Source organism: Lasiosphaeria miniovina (genome assembly GCF_030549165.1).
Source record: "Lasiosphaeria miniovina strain SMH2392-1A chromosome Unknown B0T26scaffold_5, whole genome shotgun sequence".
Lineage (NCBI taxonomy): Eukaryota > Fungi > Ascomycota > Sordariomycetes > Sordariales > Lasiosphaeriaceae > Lasiosphaeria > Lasiosphaeria miniovina.
The window spans coordinates 1,938,327-1,956,574 of NW_026848224.1; the positions used below are offsets into that span (position 1 = coordinate 1,938,327).

At 56.2% G+C, this 18,248-nt stretch overlaps 7 protein-coding genes across 7 annotated transcripts; 4 read left to right on the top strand and 3 right to left on the bottom strand.

The window, feature by feature from the left end:
- Window positions 1–310: 310 nt before the first annotated feature.
- On the top strand, window positions 311–466 carry B0T26DRAFT_649055 (uncharacterized protein; the record flags this gene model as incomplete). The annotated part of the gene is made up of 1 exon (XM_060438053.1): window positions 311–466. The coding sequence occupies one exon, from the start codon at window positions 311–313 to the stop codon at window positions 464–466; it is 156 nt and encodes a 51-aa protein (XP_060294270.1).
- A 3,218-nt stretch (window positions 467–3,684) lies between these two features.
- B0T26DRAFT_715743 (Tannase/feruloyl esterase) lies at window positions 3,685–5,266 on the top strand. Its single transcript, XM_060442248.1, has 3 exons — window positions 3,685–3,706; window positions 3,810–4,109; window positions 4,196–5,266. Coding segments are annotated over exons 1-3 (1,332 nt in total). The 5' UTR covers window positions 3,685–3,704; the 3' UTR covers window positions 5,226–5,266.
- A 377-nt stretch (window positions 5,267–5,643) lies between these two features.
- B0T26DRAFT_873232 (uncharacterized protein) lies at window positions 5,644–7,249 on the top strand. Its single transcript, XM_060447987.1, has 2 exons — window positions 5,644–6,185; window positions 6,258–7,249. Exons 1-2 carry the CDS (start codon window positions 5,933–5,935, stop codon window positions 7,190–7,192), a joined length of 1,188 nt encoding a protein of 395 aa, XP_060294272.1. The 5' UTR covers window positions 5,644–5,932; the 3' UTR covers window positions 7,193–7,249.
- A 572-nt stretch (window positions 7,250–7,821) lies between these two features.
- Window positions 7,822–8,405, bottom strand: B0T26DRAFT_780950 (uncharacterized protein; the record flags this gene model as incomplete). The annotated part of the gene is made up of 2 exons (XM_060446702.1): window positions 7,822–8,231; window positions 8,268–8,405. The coding sequence occupies 2 exons, from the start codon at window positions 8,403–8,405 to the stop codon at window positions 7,839–7,841; spliced, it is 531 nt and encodes a 176-aa protein (XP_060294273.1). The 3' UTR covers window positions 7,822–7,838.
- A 1,381-nt stretch (window positions 8,406–9,786) lies between these two features.
- Window positions 9,787–11,827, top strand: B0T26DRAFT_803888 (uncharacterized protein; the record flags this gene model as incomplete). Its single annotated transcript, XM_060447107.1, has 3 exons — window positions 9,787–10,864; window positions 10,928–11,273; window positions 11,448–11,827. Exons 1-3 carry the CDS (start codon window positions 9,812–9,814, stop codon window positions 11,825–11,827), a joined length of 1,779 nt encoding a protein of 592 aa, XP_060294274.1. The 5' UTR covers window positions 9,787–9,811.
- A 1,527-nt stretch (window positions 11,828–13,354) lies between these two features.
- Window positions 13,355–15,848, bottom strand: B0T26DRAFT_741831 (major facilitator superfamily-domain-containing protein; the record flags this gene model as incomplete). Its single annotated transcript, XM_060444016.1, has 4 exons — window positions 13,355–14,730; window positions 14,790–14,870; window positions 14,937–15,251; window positions 15,818–15,848. 4 exons carry the CDS (start codon window positions 15,846–15,848, stop codon window positions 13,355–13,357), a joined length of 1,803 nt encoding a protein of 600 aa, XP_060294275.1.
- Window positions 15,849–17,100: 1,252 nt separating this feature from the next.
- On the bottom strand, window positions 17,101–17,559 carry B0T26DRAFT_349363 (uncharacterized protein). The gene has a single exon (XM_060434547.1). It carries the CDS (start codon window positions 17,391–17,393, stop codon window positions 17,139–17,141), a length of 255 nt encoding a protein of 84 aa, XP_060294276.1. The 5' UTR covers window positions 17,394–17,559; the 3' UTR covers window positions 17,101–17,138.
- Window positions 17,560–18,248: the final 689 nt, after the last annotated feature.

Here is an 18,248-nt window from a genome sequence, read left to right on the forward strand (position 1 = left end):
CGTGAGAAGCATAGTCTGTTGGTTGCGGACCGCTGGTCGCGGACTGTTGGTTGCGGACTGTTGGTTGAGGACTTGTGGTTGAGGGCTTGCGGTGCCCTAGCAAACCGCCAGCCTCTGAGACCATCAAGTTTCTATAAGATGAGCTGGATAACTCGAGCTAAACATCTCAGTCTTGCTCATCACAACACTACAGCTCACATCACCACAGCCACCAACATCTACACTCTCTTCTATTCCAACTCCAAAAACTACTGCATCTCGCCTCTCTCCTTCCGCCAGTCGGTATCACCAAACAACTACTTTCTTCAAGATGTGCAAACAAGTCGTCGAATATTACGCCGTGTGCAAGTGCCACTATTTCACGCACGGAGTTGACAAATGTCCCAATGTTGGCCAGAAGGGCCACCCAAGTCCTGTAATCCAGAAGACATATGTTGGCACCAACTGCCCAACCCATTCCACATAGGGCTGATAGCACCTCATAGTTTGGTATGTCAGTCCTGTGCCTTTCCCCTAGAAACCTGCTCGACATGACTCGCAGCAGCAACCAACTAACTCTCGTTTAATAGCCAACAATCCTTTCTCCTCCAAATCCAAGCTGGAATTGGATCCGGAGGTGAGGTTTTCTCTGAATCCAAGCTGGGCTTGTATCCGGAGATGAGATGGCAACACTTGTGGTGGAACCTGGGATAGGACATAGGGAGTTGGGGCTTAGGGACTCGGCATTCAGTTGAACTGGACCAGAGGACTCCCGGCAGTTATGAAGAGTTGTTTTCTTTTTTTTGTAAAGGCCAAGGCAGGCCGAGGCCGTCCACAAGATAGAAGCTTCCTCTTCTTCTAGCGCTGGCGCTAGATCAATAATTGCAAATTAGACAAATCAAAGTGTCCTTTTTGGTCAAGCAAATTGGACATTTATGAGATCAAATTGAGTCAAGTCGAGTGCTCAAAATAGGCAATTGGGTGGTTTGCAGGTAGGTTCCATTAGACAAGCCAACTTTTGGGGTTATTTTCTGAGCTTTGTTCTGGCAAGAATGTCAAAGGAAGCTCTTCCAGTCTGTTGCTCCCTGCAGGGCAGCCGCAAGGGCCTTCTGCAAGGAAGAGATTCGCATTCAACAGACTGTCTCCAACGTCGTGGACGAAGTCGTCAGTGCCCCTGTCGACTGCCTCCTCAATCCCACTGTCAACTGCCAAGTCAGTCAGTAAGTCAACGAGCCTGCCTGTTGACTGGCCTGCCCGCCGCATCAACCGCACAGTCAGGACCGCCGTGTCAATTTGATCAGTCAAGTACAGGGACTGGTCCATCAATTGGTTGCCATCTTACTTTGAGGCTCGGACCCTTGGAACAGTCCCATGGGACGGGACGTCGAGGATGGCGTCGGCTTAATTACTGAAGACAGCAAGATCTCTGTGTTGTCTGACATTTTGATGCACGGAAAATAAATATTGGCCTGGAAGGGCCGGATTGACTAGGTAGGTACCTATGTACCCGTCAGAGTTAATTACCAACGCACTGACCAAAGAGCTTGGGGCTCGGTCCAGTTTTGACCTGCAAAGCAAACAAAGCGCCCAGTCGCAAAGGACTTGCCCCCCTCACTAAATTTAACTAGAAAGTCAATCTACCCCTCCTTTTCCTTGGCATAAATAATTGATCCCAACCGGCGGCCGAGCAGCTCGCGACTTGTTGGTCAGGGCCATTTTGTCCTTCGTGGCTGACGAGTACACGCCGCCCCCTACACTAGCTTGTGCGCCCATAGGTATAGATCAGATAACTAGGGCGGTGAGAAATAATTCTGCCGCTGGGCCCGCCTTGCACCCCTGCCCGATGGAGAGGAGACGGAATTCCTACGCCCGCCGCATTAGCAATCACACACCCCCCCCGAAAACGATAATCAGCGAAATCCCCACCATTCATTAGGATTTTACGCGGAACCAGAGTCCGGGGCCCCCAGCAGAATCGCGGAAACCCCACAGCGCAGTGTTGCAAGGCACGCTGCCGCAGAGACGGGATTCGGGGAGCCCGGAAGACAGTTGAGAAACCTGTCATGGATCGGACTTGCAAACACCCGAGCGCAAACCCGCTTACCACAGACCAACAGCATCATCCTCTCCATCACTGCCTCCGCCGCCCGGTCTGACCGCAACACCATCCTCAACCCTGCCTCCCTCTCGAGTAGGTCAATACCCACTCGCTTTCGCATTGAAGTGGCAAGGCAATATGATAGGGGCACACCCTGGGCCTAGAGACCGGAGACCAGACGGCCGGCCTCGCGTCATCTGCCAGGCGCCGCAGCGGCACAGCTCGGCCATGCCCCCCTCCCTCGATGCCATCTCATCCTAACCCATCCCGTCCCACGCCAGATTGCTTTCGCGCACGAGCCGTCTTAACTCGGAAGGTGCGCCAACAGTCTTCGCCCAGCCTGGAGTTACCCTGCCAATCTGGCGTAGCAGCAAAGCTTCCCCCCCCCTCCAGTCCCCCCGCCGTGTCCCCCCGCCGTGTCCCCCCGCCGTGCCATTGTCGAGTGTTCGGCCGTGCAAGCTAGGAGCTAGGATCCAACCCCCGGAGCTCTTTGTGCAGCACGCGCAAGGCAAGGAAGGACCCCAGGGCCAGCTCGCCAGGTGAGGCCGGCGAGGTCGCGGCGTCTCCACTGGGGAGACGAGCTCACAACTGCTGCTACCACCTACCATCTTGCGTAGTGTGTGCCCTTGGCCGCGCTTGGTTCCTCTGTGGGACCGCGTTCGCCTGTCCGTCTGCCTGCCTGCCTGCCTTGATCTCTCCCGTTGCGTTCACTTTCATCCTACCTGCCTCCCCGACTCGGCCAGATCGATTAGCGCGCGCGCTGCATCGCTTCCCCAGGATGCGACCCCCCGGCAGCACAACGGTCGATTCGATCTCGGCTGGAAAGGACGACGTGAAAGAGCAGGAGCTCGTTGGCCCAGGCGGCACGCTCCCTACAAGCTCGGCTCGGAGCCTTGCAGCCAGTAAGTAAGGAACATTGCCTAGGTACCTCGCCGCCGAAACTCTGCTCGGCGTGTTGTGTTGTGTCGTATCTACACTTCCCTACGGTATGTATCACTGTCATGTGCGTGTGAGCGCGTGAGCGTGTGAGCGCGTGTGCGTGTAGCGTCCGAGAGTCTTGGGGCGGCGAGTCTGTGTGTAATGTGATATATATGGCATATTAATCCCAGACTGCCGAGAGCGGTTGAACCAAGAACCTGGTTCTCGTCCGGCCTTTTAATCGATCCCCATATAAAATAATATTAATCAAATCCTTGGCGTGTGTGTGTGTGTGTGTGTGTATGCTAATCTAGCCATGGCGAGGTTCACAGTCGCCGTCGCCAGCGCCGCCGTTGCCTTGGCTCTCTGGGCCACTGCCTCGCCGGCCTCGGCCCCGGCCCCGGCCCCGGCGCCCGCATCAAATCAGCTCAAGTGCGACACGGCGTCGTTTTCCGCGGCCCTCCCCGCCGGCGCCACGCTCGAGAAGGTCGCCTCTATTCCCGAAGGCGGCAGCTTCGGCGAGGGCGCCGCCGACATCCCCTATCCCGTCAACCCGACGGGCCTTCCCGAGCTGTGCGCCGTGACGGTGCGCGTGGCGAGCTCGGCTTCGAGCAGCTACCGCTTCGGCCTGTTCCTGCCCACAGCATGGCAGGGCAAGTTCCTAGCCGTGGGCAACGGGGGCTTCGCGGGCGGCATCAACTGGCTAGACATGTACGTGCTGCGCTGGTGACGTGCTGCGCTGGTGACGTGCTGCGCTGGTGCAGCCATCATCCATCCGACAATCCTGGATCAAGATGTCTCTAACACAATGCAGGGCGCCAGGGCCGCACTACGGCATGGCCACCGTGTCGACGGATCTGGGGCACAACTCGTCCGTCATCGACCTGAACTGGGCGCTCAACCAGCCCGAGAAACGGACGGATTTCGGGTGGCGCGCGCTCCACGGCACCATCGTGCTCGGCAAGACGCTCACGCAGGCCTACTACGGCAGCAATCAGAAGATAGCCTACTCGTACTACAACGGGTGCTCGACGGGCGGCCGCCAGGGCCTGCGGGAGATCCAGGAGTTCCCCGACAGCTTTGACGGGGCCCTCATCGGCGCACCCGCGTGGTGGTATGTTGAGCACTCCAAAATCAAACCCCCACGGCGAACTCGTTGTCTCTGGGCAGTGACACGAGGATGCTGATTGACTTGATCAGGACCTCGCACCTCAACAACTACGTCACCAAGCTGGGCATTTACAACCTGCCCGTGAGCGACCCCAAGCACATCCCCACGGCACTCTTCTCCGTCATTGGCGACGAGGTGGTGCGCCAATGCGACTCGGCAGACGGCGTCAAAGACGGCATCGTCACCAGCCCGGAGCTGTGCGCCTTCGACTACAGCAAGCTGCTGTGCCGGGGCGGCGGCAACTCGTCGACGTGCCTGACGAGCGCGCAGATCGAGACGGCCAAGAAGGTGTACAGCGACGCGTACTCGTCGGTCGACGGCTCGCTTGTGTACCCGGGCCTCACGCTCAGCTCCGAGGACCAGTGGTACATCCTGCTGGGCGGGACCGAGCCTTCGCCGTTCGGCGTCGGCTACCAGCGCGACTTTTTGCTCGACGACGCCGCGTGGGACTGGCGCAACTACAACGACAGCCTGGTCAAGCTGGCCGAGCGCACCGACCCGGGCGGTGCGCAGGCCGTCAAGTTCGACACGAGCGCGTTCAAGCGGCGCGGCGGCAAGATGCTGCTGTACCACGGCGTGGCCGACGGGCTGGTGCCGACCAAGGGGTCCGAGTACTACTACAACAAGACGGTCGAGGCATTTGGCGGCGACGCCGGCGCCGTGACCGACTTCCTGCGCTTCTTTCTCATCCCGGGCATGCAGCACTGCTGGTCGACGCCCGTCGGGGCGCCCTACAACATTGCCGGCGCGTTCCAGCCGGGCGCCATGGGCAGCGGCCAGTGGTCGGTGCCGGGGTTCAAGGACAAGGACCACGACGCCGTGCTGGCCCTCGTCGACTGGGTCGAGCACGGCCGGGCCGTCGACTCCATCATCGCGACCACGTGGAACAGCCCCCTCGACCCGTCGTCGGGCCTGCTCGCCCAGCGGCCCCTGTGTCCGTGGCCGCAAAAGGCCGTCTATGACAAGACGGGCGATGTCGCAGCGGCCAGCAGCTGGTCGTGTCCGCCGCTGACTGTCAAGGGCAGGAACCCCTGGTGGTGGTGGTGGCGGTGGTGGTGATGATTAAGGGGTTGAGTGGCTGCTCGGTTGGAGCGGAGCGCACACGATGTGTATTTGTGCGCATGAGTCTTGTCTTGAAGCCGCATAGTCAATTGATACGTTGACGCAAGGCGATAGCAAATATTTCTCCTCATTGTGAATCTGTTTACCATGTGATGACGAAGATAGTTGAAGGGGGTCAGTTCGAAGTACGCACATGCATGTTTGCGGAATACCTACCACCTTCAGGCCCGAGCCTAGAATCGGTAGAGTCTACCCTCTTTATCCAAGCTGAGGAATTATTGTAGGTGCTAGTACTATTGTAGGAGCTGGTACTATTGTAGGAGCTGGTTCTCCTCGTTGGGGAGCTCGTCCGTCATAACCTGCCATTGCCAAGCTCACGTCAGTTCGACCTGCACGTTAGTGCTTCTCCAACATGCTCCAACAATGCCCAAAACGAAGCTGATCGACACAGCACCACACCTCCACCGCCAGGATCAACGACGTCATCTTGTACCGCCATCAATTAACTCGCCGCGATGCCTTCACAGTATCCGCTCCTGGCATCGGCATTCGTGCCACCCATCCCCATCCCCGGCGGCAATGCACAGCACGATAATACCAGTCTCGCTCGAACAAGACTCCAAAACCGTCGCCCAGTCCCGTAGCTGAAAACACCGACAGAAACAAACACCGACAGAAACACACGCCGCACGCCACACACAGCGATGGGCGACGCCAACATCTTTGTCAGTAATGGCACGTGCTACTCGGCGGCTGGGCAGAAGCTCGACAACAGCTTCATCCCATGCGGCAACGACGCCTTCGGCCACCAGACGTGCTGCGGCGCCGGCGACAACTGCCTCGTCGACAATGCCTGCTGGGGCCTGCACGGCACCGGCTACGGCAGCTCCCTGACGTACATGGCCGGCTGCACCGACCCGGAGTACAAGGACGCGAGCTGTCCGCAGAAGTTCTTTGGTGAGACTGTCTCGCCGAGTGATCAATTGGCCAAAAGACCAGCGAAGCTAACCAGTAAGCACCCAACCACAGACCAGCCGTGGGTCGCGCTCACGCACTGCGACAACAACGACGGTTCGTGGGCGGCGTGCTCGCAGTCGGCCGGCCCGTCGACGCTGCAGCCGGGCTCGTTCTGCACCTGCACCGACGCCGCCAAGACGACCGTCGCCTTCAAAGACACCAACACGCTCAGCAGCCGCGCGTCGCTGCCCCAGAGCGCAGGCGACAGCATCCAGTTCTTCGTCGGCTACGTGCCCACCTCGCCGTCCTCGTCATCACACACGCAGACGCAGCTGGGGTCTCAGTCTTTGCCGTCGCCGTCGCCGTCGCCGTCTGGCAGCCCGACTTCTCCCGCGTCCACGCCCGCAACCCAAACCAGCGGCTCCTCTGGCTCCACGGGCACGGGGGCGCCAGGATCGTCAAACACCGGCACCGCATCGCAAACGGCACCAGCATCTTCCAGCAGCGACAACAGCAGCAGCGATGGCAGTAGCAGCAGCGATGGCAGTGGCAGCAGCGATGGTCTCAGCTCCAGCGCCAAAGCAGGCATCATCGGAGGTGTGGTGGGCGGGGCGGTGCTACTCGCAGCGCTGGCCGTGCTATTTTTTCTGCGCAGGAGGCGGCAGCGCGGGTCGGCAGGCGTCGAGAGCGGCAAGAAGCAGCACTACCACAGCGAAAACAAGAACGACAAGGTGCCGTCGACGGCCGCGGCGTCCGAGGCCGACGGGGTGCCCGTTTCTGAGGCCGATGGGCGCGCGGCGCGGCCGTGGAGCATGCGCAGCGAGCTCGAGGGCAGCCAGCCGGCGACGTCGATGGCGCCGTCCAGCCTGGCTGAGCGCGTCTCGGGCGAAGGAACTGCTGGTATTGGGACAGGGGCAGCTGGTGACGGGCTTCATCATCATGACGCAGGCGGCGAGCTGAGCCCTGTTGCCGAGCTACCGGGGAGCGAGAGCTGGAGCAACAGGTAGCGCGGTGGTGTAGACGCTGGTGTAGACGCTGGTGTAGACGCTGGTGTAGACGCTGGTAATGAGTGGCCACGACACAGTAAGCGCTTGGATGATACACGGAACGAACCCCTTGCGTAATTAAGGGCGGACAAACACGGAGAAGATGGCTTGTAATGAACTAAGCTGCGGAGCGATCTAATACCCCTAATATTCTTGTTTCATATATAGAACAATACCAAAACTGTCAACCCCCAAGTTTAGCGGTCGTCTAGCCCCTTGGGTGACGTTCAACTTGCCCTCGCAGATACCAAGTCCACTCCTAACCCGACTTGAGGCATACAAAAATCCAGCTCCTGTTAATCTGCAATTCTTCATTCGACTATCGTGAAAGTAGTAGCGTTTCTCCCCAAAATCTAGGAAAAGGAGAAAAAGAAAGCTAGATTACAGGCCACCCCTATATCAACAACCAACATTTTCCCCCGGACCCCTTATCCCCCTCGCCAGGACTCGCCTACAAGTCATTTGCCAGGCAAAACAGCCCACCCAAAGCTCTGCATTAACTCCGCCACCTCGGGGGTCAGCGGCCGCTTGTAAAGCCTAACAATCACCTTCTTCTTCCACGAGCCAATAGCCCTAAACTCGGCATCCACCTCGGCCAACACCTGCTCTACGTGCCGCGACATCCCCCCTCCTGGCCCGCCGCCGCCGCGACGAGACCCCGCGAGTTCTCACTGTGCACATACATCTCCACCGTTGTCAAGCCGCGGCACCTGTCTCGGATGAGCCTCAGCCCGCGCAACTCGTCCTCGCAGAGCATACTCGGCCCCATCCTGTCTCCCGTCGTTCGCTGCTCGCCTGTGACGTCGACGGCGACGGCGGGGAAGTTGATGCAGATGTGGCGCAGACACGCCGCGTTGGCGGGCCTGATCAAGCGCAGGAAGGACTGCAGGAGAGCGGCCTGGCCGCTGCGCGCCGTGTCGGCCAGCACGAACTGGTGCGACCCGTACAGTGTTTCGACGGCTTGGTCGTGGATCGCGCGGCTGGTGTAGAGCAGCGCTAGCTACCGCGGTGGCTAGTCTGGTGCGAAGAGCTCGACTTTGTGGGAGGTGCCCTGTGTGTAGAGGTAGAGCGGATGGGGCACGACGAGGACTCGGCGGTAGATGTCGTCGCGGACGTCGCGAGGTAGCCGGGAGAGGCGGGGCCCCGTTTCGTTGGAGCAAGACTTGGACTCCATCGCGACGGTCGTCCGTTTTGGGTTGTGGTTATTGGGAGTGGACTGGGAGGAGACGGAGGATCAACGCAAGAAATTAAATCACGGTTGTCGGGGAGCGAGTGTAAGGAGGTTCAGCCCAAGAGCCCCGAGCCCCCTGCATGGGAAATAGGTAGTAGCAGTGTATTTTGGAATGACTCCCTTGTGTCGTTGAGCGAGACCCGCCAGGGGGCAATTTTCAACCCTGGATCGTCAGCCGACGACCCAAGAAAGATCACGGGCCCGTCTAGACGCCTCTGGTGCAGTGAGGTTGGTGCATCTGCTTCGTGCGCTGGGTTGGGCGGCTGGTCGATGCGATGCTCCGGGTGTGTTGGACATGGGATCCGGGAGAAGACATTTAGCGATTGCCCAAGATAAAGAAGGTAACACACAGTACACCAAAGCAGGGTTGTTTCTTTGTTCGAATCTCTACGGAGGATCGAGGAGCAAACTTCCACGGTCTTAATTCCACGTTTCACAGTGTTGTTCTGAATTTCGCGGTCATAGTCACAGAACCAACGACAGAGTCACACCGGCCGACTCACTAACTCGCTTAAGACACATAAGACACACACATACGTTGCCTTCTCTATGGCAATATCCTATTTCCAAAACAAACCCCGTCCTATGTCTCGGCTTACTACATGCTAGCGCCTTGGGATTACATCAGTCCTACGACGCGTCGCCTTGCAAATACCTAGACTGGGTCTTAATTACAGTTGACCTGTCAATTATTACCAGTCAGCTGTCCGAACCGGCCAACCAACCTGTCAGTCAATTGTAGGGCAATTGCCTAGACCAGTCCGTTGACCTGTCATTTGAAGGGCGGTTGCCAGGGCCAGTCAGTCAGCCTGTCAGTTGTGAAGCAGTTGCCTGGGCCACCACCAAGACAACGAGGATGTCGCTATCGAAAGATCGGATATCGATATTTTGATCACGAATCCAGTGTCCCACCAGATCTTTGGAGCGTGGCATACCGTGAGGCGGTAGACAGTCTTGGGAATAACATAGACGATGCCATTTTATAGATGGAGAATGTTGCCGAGCTATTCACTACTCAGGAATGCAGATTCCTGCGGGGGGTGAAATACTTACACTTGCAGCAGATGCAAGCTGATATAGCCTGTGAGTCCTTACTCGCGGACGCCAAGTTCATCCAGTGGTACAACGTTAAGCTGGTGATTGTTGGTGAAACGGGCTCCGGAAAGTCCGTTGCCATGTCTTTTCTCATAAGACGAGCTGCGCAAGCGAAACAAGCGCCGGCTTCCCCGACCCAAAGTATGCTACCACTATTGCCAGAGCGACGTGGGCAGTCAGGCGATCCACGTATTCTGCGCCCTCATTCTGTCGCTCCTTGAGCAACCCCCCGGCCTCAAGAGGACCTTTTCCGAATGATACAAGTGCGCAATGGCTTCTGGGATAGAGCCGGCAACGAACTTCAAAAAACTGAGGGGTGGCTGCGGAGCACTCTGAAAACACTCGATCGCCCGCTCATCTTCGCCATTGACGGCCTGGAGTGCGACAGACAATCTCGGGGGCGTCTGCTCACTTCGCTGAAAGCCGTCTCGGGCAAGACTTCGATTCTCAAAATTCTGCTTTCCACCCGACCCGAAGAGAGGATCTTGGAGCAACTGAACGGAATGGGTAAGATTCAAATGGAATGCAGTGCCACGCGGGACCGCCTGGTCGTGGAGAAGACAGCTGCGACCCCGCTTTCCTACTTGCCCGACCAGGTGAAAGTGCTCGTTATGGAAGCGCTATCCTGCTCAGCACGGGGCAGCGGGATATGGACGAGGATGATAGTCGAGCTCATCGAAACCTGCGCCATCAGGGCACTGGGTCCAATGCGTGCATTTCTAGACGAGATGCCACAGGCCAGCCAGCTCCGGGAGCTGTATGCGAGCCTGTATTCGCGCTACACAGCCGATGACCCTGAGAATCAAATCCCTGCGACCACGGCCTTGGAAATCCTCGCAGTCGCTAGATGGCCTCTGAGCATGCTAGAACTTGGCTGGGCTGTGGCCCTCGGCGCCGCTGACGAAACGGTCCGGAACGTGGACGCGCTTGCCCAGCGGGTAGACTACCAAAGGTTCATGAGCTTGATTCAGCCATTCGTGGCTCATGTCGACTTTGTTGAAGTGGCGAAACACCAGGTCAAACTTGTGCATCAGTCAGTGAAGGAGTTTGTCATCAACTTCATCAGCCTTGCATCGGATGAGCCCAGCAAGCCTATCAGGGCCTATGCAACACTAGCACCACCGCTTCCGGCGCCTATGCGGCGGCAGCGCATGGAGCAGCTAGAGGCAGGCATCCTAGCCATCTCCGTCAGGTATCTTCTCCTCCACGAAATTGGCGAGAATAACCTGCTTGCCGAAGAGCGCTTGGTGCTCGAGGAGCTGCCACAAGATCCCGACCTGTTCGACGATGACCATGTACCGACCGAAGTCAGTCTCTACTGCTCGTAGGAGGCGTGGGAAAAGGACATAGTTCACTACGAGCCAACCGAGTGCGGCTTCGGTGAGCTGTTTGTCTATGCTTCGTGCCACTGGACCGAGCACTTTAGAGCCGTCTCAGCTGCGTCTCTCCTCCCAAGCGTCGCCGACATAGAGGTTTTGTGCCGGGCTGGCTCGACGCGGTTGCACAGCTGGATCGTGCAGAACTGTCGCCCAGATTGTGCGACCAGGCCCAGGCTCGCATTCGACAGCAGCCTGTATGGCGCGCTCAACATCACTTCTCTCTACGGCTCGGAGGCCATGCTCCAGCGTGTGCTTAACGAGTCGGATTTGGACGGTCCGGGGGATGCATTCCTCCCCAGACCGGTCATGAAAGCTGCAGACCAGATCCTCCAGTGGAGTAATAACTTGGAGAGACTAAGAATTCTCTGGGAGAGTAAAGCCGGCCAACAAATCCACAACTGCGAGTTTTTCTGGCTTGTTTTGGGTCAATGGTCGAAATTGCTATCAGAGAAGCATCGCGTGGGCTGGGACGGGGTATTCGGACTCCCTGACCATGTATATGACACTATAGTTGAAGGGCGATGGGGCAGCGCTCTCTTGAGCAAGGCCGTCAGAGTGGTGTGCCTGCCCATGGCTCGGGGACGGTTCGGCGCGGCTCAGCACCGGATCCGGCTCAGCACCGAATTGCTGGACATTTCCCAGTCCGAGAGCAGCTTAATTGGAACGGCCGTCTGTGGCAACCACGTCAACGTTATGGGATACTTGCTGGTGCAGCAAGGCATTGAGGCGCACGTCCTGCACCGCAACGTCCGCGGCGAGAATGTGCTGCACTTGGCATCGCGGTACTGCAATCCCGCCGTTTTTCGGCAGCTGGTGCCCCGTCTCAAACATGATGTGTACCAGAGGGATGCAGGGCGACACGGTCTTGACTCGGATTATTCTCAGCAGTAGCGCGACGCCACGGGATAGGTATGAGGCGGCGTGTATCCTGCTAGCCGAAGTCAGTCATCGGCGTGGACGCTTCTCGGATGAGCAACAAGAAGCCTTGACCGCAGCCAAGATGATTGGCGATTCGGGATTGTGCCGGCTCATCGACAGTGTGTGTGGGCGAGGTGAATTGGTATTAATTAGAACGGGCGAGAGCAAGAGCGACAATATCCCGTATGCTGGCTACCATTGATGCCTTTCAATTCACTGGCAGCAGTCCGAAATTTCGTCGAGAAGGGTGACAAATCTTTCAGATCAGCAAAATTAAAAATAAGATTGAAGAGACCACATTGGCAGGGTAATTATGAGGGAGCGTTTGGTTGGGAAGGTTGACAGTGACCAGTGACTTACAAGCCCAAGCGTCGAAAATCATTTAGCGCCTACCTGAACTGGGGAAACCCCCTAAATTGACTTTAATGTTGTTTCTTGGTCGCATTTGCCCCTTGAGCTCTACTGAGGATACTGCCACTTCGATATTAGGGAGCGACACGGCGATATTAGGGAGCGACACGGAGACAGTTCAGGGGTTTCCGCGTATAGGTATTGTCTAGAAAGCGGACCTAACTACTGTAAGAGATATCCAAGGACCGGTGAGCAAAGTAATACAAACCGGCAAACCAGATTTAACTTCAAAATTAGGTAAGGAAAACAATATATCGCGGTGACTGCAGAGTAATAGTCAGGGAACCCCTCTCAATGGAACTAAAAGAGTCGAAAACGTGGTCTGAAATTCGAGTTCAGAGGCTTCGTCGAATATGGCCCCGTTAGTATTACGTATAGAATATACAAAATATCAGTAAGGCTGTGCCTCTCGCCGACTCCGTAAGCACCCTGAAGGAAGGTGGCTGTGTTTGAAGTGAAATGTAACTAGATCCACACTCTAGGAGTGTGGGTTGCAGTGGAGTATGAACTAAGCTTAAATACCAACATGCTTGTCAAAAGCTTACTTCAGCCACTATCACAGGAATCCGGGGTAGTCGGTAATCTGGGGTAATTAGGGGGTGGATTTGCTAGCATCGCATCCGAAGAGCCAAATTCGACGTTCCGAAGGGAGTGGGTACCTTGGTACTTAGGTAATACGTATTCATATTATTTTCAGTTCCACCTGGTTTTCCAGTTCCACCTGGTTATCCAGTTCCTAACGGTGCGTTTGACAGGGTACGACCATGGATATAGTCGGTGCGACAACTCGTGATCTTGGGGACGGCGTGAACCCAATGTGAAAACTACAACCTAAAGCTAAACGTGCGGATTCTTATGGGCCAAAGGCTTTGCGGTATGTGGCCAAAAAACCCCAGTGGCCCGCTTCGGGAATACGCTCACTTCCACCACCCTCGATGAGGTCATCAACATACTTGGGCGACATACTTGGGAGGGTAGATTGCAGTGAAATCATGGCCACAGGCAAGAATTAAGAATTAAGAGAGATGCTATCCCACATACAGTACATTGACGGAGTGGCGGAATATAACACAAACCCCCTGAAACACCTCATGCAACCATTTCTACCTTCTTTCCTTTTACACTCTTCCATTCCATGAACGAAGCGCCGATAATGCTAATGGCTGCCATTGCCGCAAACACAACAAAGGTCTTGGTCAAGGCGTCATTGTACGCCTGCGTGACACCGGGTAGATACTCAGCCGGAATGGCATGCTGTATGTTTGTGGCGCCGACGGCAAAGACGATGGAGGGATCGGGGAGTGAAGGCTCGTATTCGGCCACGTACTGGACCAGGTGGTTGGAGAAGACGTTTTGCGCAATCGACACAAAGAGCGCGCCGCCCAGCGTCTGCACAAAGATGATGACCGAAGTGCCAATGGGAACGTCTTCGATGCTCAGAACCGTCTGGACAGCAATCAGGGGCTGCTGCATGCCGAACCCGATGCCCGCGCCGGCAATAATCTGGTACCCAATCCACTTGGCACTGCCCGTGTCCGGCTGCAGGGTGGTCAGGAGGCCGAACCCGATGGAAATCAGGACACTGCACACTATCATGAAAGGGGTGTAGTACCCAAACATGGTGACAGTAGCGCCGGCCAGAATGGAGAAGATGGTAGTCGCGATCAGCATGGGCAGATTCATAATGCCCGAATCGATAGCGCTGGCCCCTTTCACGGCCTGGAACCAGATGGGTAAGTAATAGACGGAGCCCAGGAACGACGCGCCAACGCAGAAGCTGAAGAGACAGGCCGACATAACGCTGCGCTTGAAGAAGATACGCGGCGGAACCGTGGCCAGGTCCTGCTGCTTGTACTGGTCGAAGAGAAAGAGGCTAATAAGCACCCCGAACATGACGAAGAGGAATATGATGCGCCAGCTGTTCCATGCGTACGTAGGGCCGCCCCACTGCAGGGCGAGAAGAAGGCAGATAATGGCAGGCATAAACACAACAGTTCCCCAGGGGTCGAACCGCTTGATGCGCTCGGCCCACGTATCACCATTCTTGATCTCGCGGTGGGGGTCCGGAAACAGGACAGCGATGACAACAAGGGTGATGCCGCCGATGGGGAGGTTGATGAAGAAGCACCAGCGCCATGAAACCCTGTCGGTAAAAGCTCCGCCGAGAAGCGGGCCGGCAACGGATGAGATGCCGAACATGGCACCAACGAGTCCACTATAGAGAGGTCGCTTTTCCAGGGGAACTGAGTATGCGAGGATGATAAGCGCGCCAGAGAAAATGGCGGCGGCTCCGACTCCGGCAATGGCTCGTCCGATAATGAGCGTGACACTGTTGTTGGCAACCCCACAGATCAGGCTGCCGACTTCGAAGAGGAAGATGGCGATTAGATAGACCCATTTTATGCTGAAGAAAGTATAGAACCTCCCAAAGAGCAATTGGAGAGCGGCCGTCGTGAGGAGATATGCTGCAAAGCATTAGCATGTCGGAGATGGTGAGAATATGTGGACAGGGGAGGGTGCGCACCACTTCCGTACCAACCCACATCGGGAAGGCTCTGGAACTGGTCTGTGATCTTGGGTATAGCGGTCGCAATGATGGAATTATCTAGGGCTTCAAGTTAGCTCGCCGCATGGTTGGCAAGGGTACGAGGTATAGGATATTGCGGCTCACCAAGCGCCACCAGGAACACGCTCAGACATAACGCGAGAAAGATGAGGGTAAACTTCATGCCGGAGGGGTACTCGGTTCCATCCTCGCGCGTGGGCGTCGTCTTGAGCGCATGGCCTGTGTTAGATGTGGCCGTTGCCTGTCGTGTGATCTCGTCCGTCTTCTCTGTCTCACTTGTAACTAGCTCTTTGGATTTTGAGGCGTCTCCGGTCGGGACCGATGCCGCTACCTTAAAGTCTGAAGCGTCGTCTATGTCATCTGCTTTCTCATCCTCTGTCGTGCTGGGCGCAATTGTGGGCGCTTGCGACTCTGACATGGCTGGCATTATGGGTAGTCTCGGCTCTGGTGGTTCACCCCTCGGCCATTTTGTGGCGGGCTTGTCGCCCATGCTTCCCGTGGATAGCGTCGAGACTACTGGCAAAGCGGGCTTGCAGTGGAAAAGGCGTCGCGCGAGTACACGACACCACGTGCCGCACACTACTTGGGAGACGTGAGCGAGTGCAAGGCAGAGCGACACACAAAGTCCTTGCCGTCGGGTCTATGCCCTCTATCGGATTACGCTGGGTGGTGATGGTGGTGGTGGTGGTGGTGGTGGCTTGCTGTTTAAGGAACGGGGAGGAAACGAGCGTTGAGAAAAAAAGCGACGGAGCTACCTCTCTCGCGCTCTCAAAGGCTGCACGTGGATGGGACGAAGGGGACTTTTGGCTACCAGGAGAGGCAGTCTTTGCGGTCGCGGGTCGGGCTATACTAGTAGTCCGTCATAAATCTCCGCAACAAGCCAAGAGTTCCTACCTATTGTTGGGTGTGGGGGGGCGGGTGTTGTTCTTCGGCGGCGACCTTGTGTAAGTGCGTACCGTACATTACATACCTGCAGTCGTCTGCACTAGCCCATCCTAATGCGTGCGTTATGTGCATGGCAAGGTATACTAGGTGCCCGTGATTGCTGCTCCATATCGTCTCTAGATCAGGCAGCGCGGACCCCGAGACAAGACCGTTTGTTGCATTCTTCAGCGGTCTTGTGTGCTGTTTAGGTAGCTTTGGCCCGTCGAAGCCCCTTTCGACACAGTGTGCGGCTGATAATGGCGCGCTTGACACGGAACAGTGCCAATTATGGACGTGCCGGGGGCGGCTCGCTAAGCCGTTCAGGCCCCAGGCCCAGGGCAGGGCGCGCGCCGCCATTGACATCAAAATTTTGACTGGGTGACGTGTCGGCAAGTAAATTGCGTGACCCATCGTCTTGGTTTTTCCGACACCCTTTCCCGGACCTCAAGGAGGCCGCACCCGGGCCAGAAGCAACTCAGTCACTGAGCGAGCCACCTTCGAATTGCTGCCATCGGTAACAGTTATTAGCCCCGAAGCTAGCATGATTGGCAACAACTTTAAATCCAAGTCCTTGGTTCCATGATCCATACAGTCGATCACAACCCAACTGACTCTGTCAGCAGACTGGTAAAATATCTGTGGGGGAAGAAATGGCCTGTTTCCCGAATTGGTTCCCGAACCATACATTGCCGGGAAATGTCCAAAATATTAACTTGCAGGTTCGGAGACGCAATACTCTGTACACTAATACTGTGAGGAATCTAGAACCGAATCGCCACTCGAAAAAAGGAAGCTCAGGATGACTTTTCTTTTCTCTGACTTAAAATAACTTAAGATGTACGGAGCACCGGGGTGACTCAAACAAGCTTCGCTTTGCCGAATGCATACTTCTATATCTGGCTATCGTATTTGGTAGCTGCCTTGCATATATTGCACACAGTATATGTGAATGAGGTGTTGAAAACGGGACGCGGACTGTGTGCAGGAGCCTGTCGTTTGTTCGTGGGGCTAGAACCGAAGAACGGCGCTCGATGCTAGCCAAAATACAGATTTGATGGCAAATGTCTCACGCACTTGATCTCGGGGTTTTGATCGACCCCGAGCGAGCGGGAAGGCACGTTCGAGATGGTGGTGCCAAAAGACCCATGGAGGGGTGGTGGTCCAAGCTTTGTTAGCTCCCACTCATCGGCAAATGCAGATGAATTGAAATATACAACATAACTGTCGGGTATCGGTATATATTACGAAATAACAGGTTGAGTATGGTAGTCGAGGGTTTCCAAACCCAGGAAACCGTAAAGATGTGAAACCGCAAAGCTTGACGCGACGCAACCTTTGATTGTCGACCAGCCCTGAACCTTCCATGTTAAGCTCAGCCAAGGTTCAATCAAGCTCCAGGTTCCATCTGGTTTGGAGCGCAGGAGAAGCAGAAAATAGTGTCCAGCCCCACAAGTGCAGCGCTGCCGACGGCCTCATGTAATTCACTCTGATCGTACGCGTACGACTGTCTGTTTGTTTGCTTGCCTTTCCCACATCTTGACTTGCATGGGCTCGTTGCTGACCACGTGCTGAACCGCTGATCGTCCCGATAGACCACCACAAACGCAGGGCCATGTGTAAGCTGCCCGTGTTAACCATGTGGAATTCGTGTTATAGCTCAGCCTAGCCCACCTTCCAGGCTTCGGACACCGGGCTACCACCTCACCAAACCGTTTAGGCGGGCTTTAGTGTTTGCGCTCAAGAATCTCTCAAAGTCCGTCGGGTCATCCTTAAACCAACCAACAGGTCCCATTCGGATCGCAAGGTAACAGCGGAGGCGGACCCTGAAGCTTGCATACGCCAGCACGGCTAGGTACCCCACAATTGGGGGATTCACTCCCGTACTAGGCGCTACTACTTCAACGACAAACCGCAACGGTTTCCACAAGGAGGAAATGGAAAATAACTAACTTTGTATTCCGCAATGTGCCCATGCGGTCGCCCCATGCGGCGCAGAGTCGGACGCGCAACGGCGTGACGAGTTGTCTCGGGCACTGTCGTCGTCACCTCGTTAAGCTGCTGAGGCAAATCCACTCGAACTTTGCTCTCAGGTCCTGCACGTGCCCGACACCTATTTCTTTGTCGTTTCTCAGATCATGGGGCGCAAAGCCAAAGCCGCCTACCTGGGAAAATGGCGCTACCCTGTCACACGTTGCCCGCTACCTACGTATCAACTTGTACGTGGAAGTGGCAAGGTCGACGGCCTAACCTGATTGTGGGTTGTCTCGGGGCCCTCCTGACGCTCTCCTGAGTTCTGGCTCAATGTCAACAAATAGTGTCTCGCAAGTATGTTTGGGACAATTTGAAGATCGATCGCCAGCGAACTGAGCAGAAGGGAAAATGTCGCGCGCGCAAACCATTAGGTCATTTGGTCCCCAGTGCCCAAAGTCAGACCCCTAACACCCGACGTGGTTCATCCGGGCAGCTGCCAATGGTGAGACAGTTGCTCCTGTT